The sequence below is a fragment of the Paroedura picta genome, chromosome 3 (assembly GCF_049243985.1).
Source record: "Paroedura picta isolate Pp20150507F chromosome 3, Ppicta_v3.0, whole genome shotgun sequence".
NCBI lineage: Eukaryota > Metazoa > Chordata > Lepidosauria > Squamata > Gekkonidae > Paroedura > Paroedura picta.
The window spans coordinates 11203508-11215102 of NC_135371.1; the positions used below are offsets into that span (position 1 = coordinate 11203508).

General features: G+C 44.9%; 1 protein-coding gene across 1 annotated transcript; it reads left to right on the top strand.

Annotated features, from left to right (window-relative positions):
* Nucleotides 1–24: 24 nt before the first annotated feature.
* LOC143831497 (uncharacterized) lies at nucleotides 25–11339 on the top strand. Its single transcript, XM_077324531.1, has 2 exons — nucleotides 25–209; nucleotides 5517–11339. Exon 2 carries the CDS (start codon nucleotides 5534–5536, stop codon nucleotides 7568–7570), a length of 2037 nt encoding a protein of 678 aa, XP_077180646.1. The 5' UTR covers nucleotides 25–209; nucleotides 5517–5533; the 3' UTR covers nucleotides 7571–11339.
* The last annotated feature ends 256 nt before the right edge of the window (nucleotides 11340–11595 follow it).

The window sequence follows — 11595 nt, forward strand, 5'->3', positions numbered from 1 at the left end:
TCCTTTAGCTTAGTTTTGGTTTCCAGTAAATTAGCTCGCTTCTTGAATGCTGCCTGGTTTTGTGCCACACATATCTGTTGACAGGAAGCGGCTGGGCTCTCCTGACTACTTTTGTTCGAGACAGAAAAGTATATATATACCTCCAGGAACAACTTAAGCAGGCAAAAGCAAGCAAGCTTTAACCAACAGACTGAGCTGGAGGCAAGCGGGTGAGTGTCTTTTTTCTTCAACTGGACATATAGAAAGGATTCTAATTGTTACTGAGCACAAACAGAGTCTAGTGTATTTTTGGTCTTTCTTAGATGCCTTCACTTAATTTCTTATTTTTCTGTAAATATTACTTTGGGACCTGTTCTCCCCCGTCCCCCCACTTGCCCTATAGCAGTGGTCTCCAACCTTTTTATTACCGGGGACCACTCACCGCGTTTTACTGAGGCCCGGTGGGGGGGGGGTAGTTTACTCCTCTACTCTCAACCACTGCCCTAACGCTCTCTGATCGTTATGGTAATGTTTAAACATCCCTTCAAAATAAGATACAGACACGCCACAACAATGAAGTGTGTTGTAAAGGGCTGGGGGGATGAAGTAAAGGGCCAATTAGTCGAAGGACCACATGTGGCCCGTGGCCCACAGGTTGGGGATCGCTACCCTATAGGATCCCAAGCTCTCTAAGATAGGTGGTTATAAGATATAAATGCCTGTTTTGTGACAATGAACTAAAACTGATCTAATCTGTGTGCATGATAAAATTCCCCAAGATAAAACTCAGGCTCCCCATGGATCATCCTTCCTTAGCAAGCGTAGATTTCTTTACCTGAGAAAGCCCGGATGAGGTGGGGGGTTGCCTGGGAAAGGTGGAGTTTAGGTGGAGAAGGAACTCCATGGCAATGTAATGCCAGAGAATCTAACCTTTGAAAGGGCCGGTAAGTCCAAGAGAAGTGATTCTTGCAGTCTGGAGATGCCTTGTAATTCTGGGAGAATGCCAGCCTGGCAACCAAATGGCCGTGCCTGCATTCCCCTCTCAGCTACATGGGTCCTCTTCTTTTCCACCTGCTCAGCACACCGGGGAGGCACGTTCATGAGCAAGGTTGGGAATTGAAGAGTGTGTCTTAGCTGGGTTGCCCTTTGTTGGATGGGGATAAAGGAGGTATGCAAAGATACTCTGATCCCCTCCCTCATAATATCATGTTCTCACAACTGTGTTGACATATTGGTTGTGGGGAATGATTGTGGCAATCTTTCTACATCCAGGTGCCAAATGCTATTTTTTAAAGGAAAAAAACCACCAGTCCTACTTTTTAAAATGTAATCTGATAAGGACTAATAAAAGTGTTTCTACATAACATGAGAACTTTTTGTTTATGGCTGCTGTGACTCATGTACATATACATAATATGTTCATCTCATGAGCTCCCCCTCACTGGCAGTCTTCAAGCAAAGGTTGGATACACACTTTTCTTGGATGCTTTAGGATGCTTAGGGCTGATCCTGCGTTGAGCAGGGGGTTGGACTAGATGGCCTGTATGGCCCCTTCCAACTCTATGATTCTATGATTCTATGATTCTCTTACACCAAGTATTGCTTCTAGTTACTATTTCTGTGCTTGTGGAAGACGACTAGTTTTTAGCCCCCTTCTTTCCAGGGTGGTTGAGGTCCACCACTGAGCAGTGATTTCTGGCGGCAGGGGTGGGGACATTTAATGGGCTGGGGTAGAAAAAGCACTCCCAAAGCCAAATAAAACAATTATTTCCCCAAGATTGTTTTGTAGTGCTTTTTTAAAAATCCAAGGGTTTTTTTTTGTTTGTACAGAAATAAAACTGCAAGTGGTACTGTGGGAATATTATTTAGTAATATGTGGGTGGCAATGTTATTCGAGACAAACATTGTAGAGGCTGTCCTCTGTGCATTCTGCTACAGAAGTGAAACGGCAGTGGGAATTTACCCCAGACCAGAAGCCAAAGCAAGGGAGTAATCATACACTTCAGCAACTTTCGTTACGTGGCTCAGTGTGTAGAATTTCTGCTTTGCATGTAGAAAGTTCCTGGTTGTTCCTGGTTTAGTCTCTGGTGGAAGAACATTTCCTGGTTGGTTCCTTGCTGACATTGCAACTACCCACAGGTTCCTGCATTTCTTTTATTAATAATTACAAAAATTGAGTGTTTTATAATTAGTGTGCTTACAAATGGCTCTGAAAACATTTAGTAAATTCAGGAAATCCACTATTGAGCTAATGTATAAAGGTAAAGGTATCCCCTGAGCAAGCACCGAGTCATGTCTGACCCTTGGGGTGACGCCCTCTAGCGTTTTCATGGCAGACTCAATACGGGGTGGTTTGCCAGTGCCTTCCCCAGTCATTACCGTTTACCCCCCAGCAAGCTGGGTACTCATTTCACCGACCTCGGAAGGATGGAAGGCTGAGACAACCTTGAGCCGGCTGCTGGGATCGAACTCGCAGCCTCATGGGCAGAGCTTTCAGACTGCATGTCTGCTGCCTTACCACTCTGCGCCACAAGAGGCTCTAATACAGGGGTAGTCAAACTGCGGCCCTCCAGATGTCCATGGACTACAATTCCCAGGACCCCCCGCCAGCGAACGCTGGCAGGGGCTCCTGGGAATTGTAGTCCATGGACATCTGGAGGGCCGCAGTTTGACTACCCCTGCTCTAATACATGCACTATAATATTAAACATCCACTATAATATCATGCACAATAATAAAGGCTTACTAGCCATACAGCTAACAGAAAAAGTTACCATTTGAATATCTAAGAGGCACTCCAAGTGCTAAGAACACGTAGTAGAAACTGATATTTCAGTGATTGAGGACTGCAAGCATAAAGGTGGGAGAAAGCACAGAATGGGAATTAAAAAAAAACAACGGTTGCATCTGGCAAAGATTCATTCATATTAAAATGCTTACAAAAACATGCTTGATCCTGGCGTGCATTTAGTCAGAATTATGGAATATCGATCGCACATTAAGAATGGTATGATGAATGTGTCACTGGTCTTTCGTTTTTTGGAGGTTGGACATGTGGGGAATGATTTCCTTTTTCCCCCCTTTCCATGTCTTTAAACAACATCTCTTTAAAACATCCCTATGAACATCTCTTGGCCAAGGGACCAAGCCCTATGAAGATAGGTTGATGGACTTGGGAATATTCAGCCTGGAGAAAAGGAGGTTGACAGGGGACATGATAGCCCTCTTTAAGTATTTGAAAGGTCACTTGGAGGAGGGCAGGATGCTGTTTCCATTGGCTGCAGAGGAGAGGACACACAGTAATGGGTTTAAACTACAAGTACAACGATATAGGCTAGATATCAGGAAAAAAATGTTCACAGTCAGAGTAGTTCAGCAGTGGAATAGGCTGCCTAAGGAGGTGGTGAGCTCCCCCTCACTGGCAGTCTTCAAGCAAAGGTTGGATACACACTTTTCCTGGATGCTTTAGGATGCTTAGGGCTGATCCTGCGTAGAGCAGGGGGTTGGACTAGATGGCCTATATGGCCCCTTCCAACTCTATGATTCTATGATTCTATGATTCTATGAAAACAAGACAAATACGACAAAAAGTCTCTTTTATTTAACCTGATCTTTGATCGTGATGATACAGATGATGATGATGATGGTGTGTGTGTATGTGCGCATGTGCAAAACAGCATCCTGAGAGGCACAGTCGAAAAAGAAGGCCTGACTATTTCTGACTATAGGGTATGTAAAACAGCATCCTGGGGGGGGGGGGCAGTGTCAAAAAAGAAGGACTGACTGTTTCTGACTATAGAGTTCTGACTCTAGGCAATTCCTAGAGTCACCTGGAAGTGACCAGGGTGTGGTCAGCACAGGGTTTTTTTGCCCAATCCCAGTTTGAAAGAATCCCTCCCATCTACACCAAATTCGATTTGCATTTTGATTTTGGGTGCTTTAAATTTTCCCTCTGCAGCAAGCATGATTGATTCGTGGTGACTCTACCTTTCCCCTGTGATATCCTGGCATGGATATAAGCCTTTGAAAGACCGCTATGAGTAAATGTGAGGACGGCTTCTTTTTGCGAACTAATTTACTGCTCTGTGCCTAAGAGCAAAGGAGTCTTCTTGATTGGCCAGGGTGTCAGTTCAAGGACTTCTTGGTTCCTGGTTGCAAGGCTTGTCTTAAAGTGACTGCGCTCCAGAAGCCCTAACTTCTCTCTTCAGAGATTTGCCTCATGGATTTATTCCCCCTCCTCTGCGTTCTCCAATCCCCGCCCCCTGTACAAGAAAAGAAAGGAGCCTCCTGCTGCATTTGCCTTCCCTCCCCGTTTTGAGTTTCTCCAATCACGCGCAGAACACTTTCTGTTTCAATGGGGGGGGGGAGGGATATAGGAAGACCCGAGTTCAAATCAATCTGAATTCAGCAGGCTACACACCGGAATAAACAAAGTAAGTACAGAATCAGCCCTGGTTACCTATCGGGATCACCAGGAAATGCCACAAGTGGGCAAACAGGATCCCTACTGAAGGCATATTGTAGCCTCTCAGTTTTGCAGACTAGGAAATTTAAGCAGATCTCCTCAGATTTTCAATCCACATTCCTCTTAAACTCAAACAAGTTCTTAATCTTTTCCTAACTTATTGGCTCCCCTGTTGGATTTCTAATTGCCTTCTGTGTTAAATTAGAGATACTTGAGGGAAGTAATTGGGACCTCCTTTTTTTAGACCAGGATCTCCATATAATTTTGAGCCATTGGCCAATTTATATTATTACTTGTATTGAGGTAAAGATTAAACTAACTACATATAAGATAAGAGATATTTTGAATGTTTATATGACTACATTTTTGTTGGATTGCTGGTATTTGTGTTGAAAGGTTATGAAACAAACATACTGAGATTCATTGTATTTAAAAAATAGAGGCATGGTACGAGCATGGATGAATTATTTTATTTGTATTGTTGATGTGGTGCCTCTGTTGTGATGCCTCCAAGACTGCATTCATCTTCTTTACCACCACGTCACACTCTCTGCTCATGTTTTGCTTACAGTTCACAAGTACTCCATGATTTTGTTCACGCACACTGCTACCCAGAACTGTCTCTCCCATCCAGTATGTATGCTTCTCCTTTTTGTGACTCAGATGTAGAACTCTGCACTTCTCTTTATTTAATTGCATCTAGCTCTCATTTGACCACTTTTCCAGCATAGTCACATCTCATTGGACTCTCTTCTGGGGTGTTTGCTACTCCTCCCAATTTGGTGTCAGCTACAAATTTAATGTATGGCTGTGAAAGTTGGACCATAAGGAAGGCCTAGTGTTAAAGAATTGAGGCTTTTGAATTTGGTGCTGGAGAAGACTCTTGCGAGTCCCTTGGACTGCAAGGCGAACAAACCGGTCAGTCCTATGATTGTAGTATTACTATATTATTTCCCTTCCTGAGGGAAAGTGTAATATAAATATTTAAATAAATACACCGCCATCATGGTAGCTACTGGAGGACTGGTTAAGAAATATGTTCTTCTTACTAATCAATTTAAACTATGTTTAGGCTCACAGGTTAACAGGATGGCAAGTGAAGATGACCAATGCCAAGCTGTGGTCAAGGCTGAGATGAGAGTCAGCAAAGCTCAAGAAGTGAGAGAAGAGAATGAGCTAATTATGAAGCCCTACGCCAACTGGGAAGAGTACCTGATGCCCGCCCCTCTTTCCATTGCTATCTTAGGACAACTCATCTTCATTTCTGCTGGCCAAGGAGACTTCTCCATCAACAGGAACCCGCCTCCCAGAGGCTTCAGATACATCAGGTACCCAGAATCCTTCAGAGCCTGCTTGTGTCAAGTGAGCAACGAAGGTTGGCATGCCTTTAACGAAGCCCACGTCAACATGGACCGGATCCAACTGCTCACGGCAAGCATCCCAGGAAGAATGAAGGTGATGGTTGAGACTCTCTTCCAGGAGGTGGAAGTAGTTAATGCCATAATCCCAGGACAATTAAAGAGCATGAAATCAATAGTAAAGGAGTGCACAACCTTTGCACAGAAAGTAAAGGACAAGTATGCAAATGTGATCTCCCTCATCCAAGAACTCTTGGAGGCCTGTATTAATGACAAAACAAGTTATGAAAAAGAGCTCGAAGAGGTGCAGACTGCCCTGAAGCAGGCAAAAATTAGAGAGGAAATAGCAAAAAAGAATATAAAGATGGCTGAGGAATACTACAATAACATAAAGAAGAAAACCGAGGATTCATTTGGTCAGTATAAGGAAGCCCTGAATGAAGTCCCTTCAGGATGGGAAGCAATTGCAATGGTGATTATGGAGGGTTTGGGAAATGCAATGACTGGTATTATTGATTTTAGTACTAACACTGTACTAGGCAACGTTGTGGGGGCAATAAGAGGTCTTTCTGGTGGGACTGGCCCACCAGACTCAGAGTTGCAGAGCCCATTGCCTGTCATGAATATCTGTAACTCTTCACCTGTGATGCTGCAGTATGCATCAGGGCTCAAAGAGAAAGTTGTGAACAAGGGTAGGATCAACTTTGAGAATGTTTATGACAAGAGGACAGGGCAGGTCAAAAGCAACTGGGTGAAGAATGGCTTAATGAGTTTGCAGAATGACATACAGCAAGAGGAAAACTGCCAACCCAAAGAGAAGGCTCTACATTTTTGTAAAACTGGTGTAAACATCTGTGAGCAGCTGGAGCGTATGGCAACTGCAGCCGAAAGAGGAGAGGAAGAAGAAAGAGATATTATTGACAAAATAGAGAATCTTTGCCAACGAGCAGCTGAATTTGATTCCTACAGCAAAAAAAAAGTTGGAACCCCTTCCTTTAAACCAAAGCCACCCAACATGGCTAAATACCAGAATGAGTTTAGGGGAGAATCTGTTGGGGTGAGAACTGCACATCTGAAAGTCGAGCAGACCCGGGCCATGTACAAGGCAACCCAGGAGGAATCCCAGAAGAGCTTTGAGAATTTCAAGAAACAAAACAAAGAGATGACAGAAATCCTGTGTCAGATGGAGCAGTGCAAAGTGAAGGAAATTGACTTTCAAACTGCCCTAAATATGCTGAAAGAAGGCCTGAAGGCAATGGGAGAAGTCAAGGAGCAATGGGAAAAGATGATTCGTTTCTTTGAAATGATCACCAGTATCATTGACTCTTGCTTGAGTAAAAAAATTAATGATTTTGTGGAATATGTGTCGGATGCCCGGCAGATCAAAGGCTATTCATCCATGTCCTTTGTGCAAGACACCATCTACAACCATATGTTCAGTGCTTCAAACGTGGCCCACCTAGTACACATGATAGCCGAAACTTACACGGAGGTGTCTGACAAGCACTTGATGGACCGGATCAGCAGCCTAGGGAGGCTACTGACCCTGGAAAGTACAGATCCGCAATTTAATTCTGAACGGGATGCTTTGAGCAAAGGCTGCTCTGAGGCCCACGAGGCCATTTATGACATGGTGATCAAGAAGAAAGAGGAATTCGATAGGAAACTAGAGGCTAGAATGGAGACCATTGACAGAGAGTCGAAAGCTGTGCTTCCCCCAGTGTGGCAGAAGAAAAGATCATTGAAAAAGCAGTGCATGATGGGATAAAAGAGCTGATGGCATCAGAAGAGGATCAGTTTACCTAGAATAGCACAATCAGCAGTGTACAGAAGACGACTTGTTCAATGTCCCATAGAATGCAACAAGCAAGTCCCCTATAAGGACTTCCAGTGAGGGGTATTCCATTCCCACCCACTGGCCATCTTCCTTATATCATTTCCTCTCCTCCATGGTTTTCCCTTCCCATTCTGTTTGCTTCCTACTTCCTCCTTGCTGACTCAGGTTTCCTTCTTATCCCCTCCCAGGTCTCTTCTCCTCCCCTCATGGCCTCTCTTGAACCCACCCCCTACTCTGGCTTGTATCTCCTGGTGGAAACTATACCATGTCCAGCACCAGTCTGAGTTCTTACAGCAACCCAAAAGACCACTGCAACATCTTGAGCAGGGGCTTGGACTAGATGGGCTGTATGGCCCCTTCCAATTCTATGATTCTATATTTGCCCTAGAAACATTTACTCTATCTCTGCGTTGCACCTTGTAGAGGTGTTGTTGTTGTTAAAGTGAGGTATACAATTCCTGTTTCTCTTCAGCTGCTTTCTCATATTCTGTTTATAATGTGGATGAAATCGTTGGGCACAATATTTTGGTTAGTGGCGATTCTCTGCTCACAGACTAGAAACATAGGATGTTGATGATGTTATCCGTTCAGTTGTCTCCGACCCTTGGCAATTCTATAGGAAAGTCTTTGCCATGCACCCCTGACTGCTTCTTAGGACTGACTAACAAAATAAGAATAAGGGCCAAGGTCAAGATGTGACTTCAGCAGTCTCAGGTCAGGGCCGTTCAAGTTACCTGACTTTGCAGAACTCTGCTACTTCTGATAGACGAGGCAAAGCAGGTACTGCTTCTAGGTTTAAGCATTCACCTAAAAATTATTACTTCACCCTGCTGAGTTTTGAACTGCAACCCCTGACTATTTGACTTCAGTGGCTTTAAAGTAAAATCACACCTGTATGCAGAAAAGCTAGCACACACACACACACACACACACACACACACATATATATATATAAACCTTTATTGGCATAACAATAAGAGGCAAATACAGCCAAGCAGGGTAAAATTATAATAGAGTAAAATAAGCTAATATTATAGACTAAAATACAGTAAAGCCAGTTTGGTGTAGTGGTTAGGAGTGCGGACTTCTGATCTGGCATGCCGGGTTCGATTCTGCACTCCCCCACATGCAACCAGCTGGGTGACCTTGGGCTTGCCACAGCACTGATAAAGCTGTTCTGACCGAGCAGTGATATCAGGGCTCTCTCAGCCTCACCCACCCCACAGGGTGTCTGTTGTGGGGAGAGGAATGGGAAGGCGACTGTAAGCCGCTTTGAGCCTCCTTCGGGTAGGGAAAAGCGGCATATAAGAACCAACTCTTCTTCTTCTTCTTCTAAAATCAACTGATTAAAACATCTTAATTCTAGCTTGATAAACAGTCATTAAAAATTCAGCTACACGCAATGTGGTCTCTGCAGAAAGATCGTTAAGCAGAAACTGGAGTGTAGCTTCATCATTTACTAGACCTCTGGGACAAAGTAGAGGATCCAGAAGTTTTCTGCGAAGACTCACATCGTCATGCCTCTGCAATAGGCTAGTTCGCCCCCTTGTCACGGCAAGGAATGCGTTGTTGTTAGTAGCTAGCACATGATATGCATCACTAAGAAATTATCCCTACATTTCTTAAATTGTGACCCTTTTTTCTTTTAAGCTGCTAATGGCTAGCTAAAAATAGAACTTTTGACGTGTAGTCAATTGAATGTAATATTATATTTCACTGTAATATGCCTTCTTTGCTTAATTTGCATGTGCCTTAACTGCATCTGCCTTTATGTCTGCGATACACAATTCTTCTTGTAGACAGCCATTCGAATGTTTATTCTCATTTGACAAATGTAACTGGCACGCTTTGAATATTCAGTAAAAATGGTGGTGTTTCTAAACTGTTGTGGTATATGACTTCTGTAGATTGATAAAGCAAGGGCCTTGAAAAATTCCCTTCCAACATTTAGGAGACTCACTGAGTAGTTTGGTGTAGTGGTTAGGAGTGCGGACTTCTAATCTGGCATGCCAGGTTCGATTCTGCACTCTCCCACATGCAGCCAGCTGGGTGACCTTGGGCTCGCCACGGCACTGATAAAACTGTTCTGACCGGGCAGTGATATCAGGGCTCTCTCAGCCTCACCCACCTCACAGGGTGTCTGTTGTGGGGAGAGGAATGGGAAGGCGACTGTAAGCCGCTTTGAGCCTCCTTCGGGTAGGGAAAAGCGGCATATAAGAACCAACTCTTCTTCTTCTTCTTCTAGTATTGGGAGTTGTATTTCTGTTTATTTATTAATTAATTATATTTATATACCACTCTCCCTGAAGGGTCAGGGTGGTTTACATCGAACAGGAACAGTACAAATAACTCAGTTTATAATAATACGGTCATAACAATAACAACATTATGAACAATAGAACATTGGGGAGAACAATAAGTAAAGGCTTACTGATGGCCCAGTGGGGTGGGTGAGTCTACAGTGATGGTTGTAGAAGGGAGGCTTGGGGCGGGCGGCTGATTGGAAGCGGTGGTTCTGGTCAACCTCAACCAAATGCCTGGCAGAGGAGCTCCCTTTTGCAGGCCCTGCAGAACTGTTCAAGTCCTAGTCAGGGCCCTGATCTCCTCTGGGAGCTCGTTCCGCCAGGTGGGGGCAAGCTCTGGCCCTGGTTGAGAAAGCCAGAGAAAGCTCTGGCCCTGGTTGAGGTCAATCAGGCTTCCTGGGGCCAGGGATCACCAGGAAGTGGGAAGTGATGGAGCGTAAGGCTCTTTGGGGGGTGTAGGCAGAGAAGCGATCCCTCAGGTACTCATCATGTGCAAATTTGCCTCTATGGATGTAAGTCAGGCTACAGAATTTTATTTTTGCAAGTTGCAAGTATTTTGCAAGATACCAAGTTGAAAGCAGCCATATCAGCCCAGGGAAACTGCAGAAAATTGAAGAAAATCCATGTATCTTTGTATTAAGGCCAGTTAAAAGAACCCAAAATGTTGTGTGAACATTCAGGTCCTGGATTTAATTTTCACAAGTGGAGATATCCCTCCATTGTTGGTGTCTTTTCCTAGAGTGCAAAGTCCTGGCATCTAACACCTCTGACAAACAAGCATCCAAACACCACCAAAACTGGCATGAGATAGATTCAAGTGGGTAGCCGTGTTGATCTGAAGCAGCAGAACAAATTTAGAATCCAGGGGCAGTAGACTCTAAATTTGTTCTGCCTTTCTCCTCCATAGCTTGTGTAACTGTGTAAATGTGTAACTCTTGCCTGATGAAGGAATCCAATAGCCATGGAAGCTTGTACAATATTTTGGTTGGCCCTAATAACAAGGTATCTGTAGGTAGCCAACTTAAACCCATATCTTTGTGCCAAAGGGTCATTCAGAGGGGACAGAGGCTGCACGTTTCCACCAGATTTGCCAGGAAAAGGTCTGTCAAAGGAACAACAAATATTTTCCTTACGGTCCTAGAGCATTGAGCTATAGTGATCCAAGCAATGGTCACCGCAAGGATTGATTTCTGTAACTCCCTCTACATGAGTCTACTCTTGTCCTTGCTCCAAAAACTGCAACTGGTTCAGCCATATGGGTCCTAATTTGAACACCTTGGAGACCCCATATACAGCTGGTTCTCCAGCAGCTGCGCTGGCTCCAAAGTGAATTTTGGATCTGGTTCAAGGCTTTGGTCTTTACCTTTAAGGCCATAGGCAGACTGGGCCCCGTATACCTGAGGGACTGCCTGTCAGTATATGTCCCTTGGAGCAGTGGTCCCCAACCTTTTTTAGGCTGGGGACCGGCAGGGCATCGGGCCGCGCCCGCAGGGACCGCGCCCGCGCGGGCCACGCCCACGCTTCGGGCCGCTCCCGCCGGCCGCGCCCGCAGATCGGGCCGCGCCCGCCAGCCGCGCCCGGCCGCGCCCGCCGGCCGCACCCGCGAGCCGCGCCGGGCCGCGCCCGCAGATCGGGCCGCACCCGCGGGCCGCG

Bases quoted from the DNA above. Each gene is read 5' to 3' on its own strand.
- LOC143831497 (XM_077324531.1), top strand. From the start codon at position 5,534: ATGGCAAGTGAAGATGACCAATGCCAAGCTGTGGTCAAGGCTGAGATG.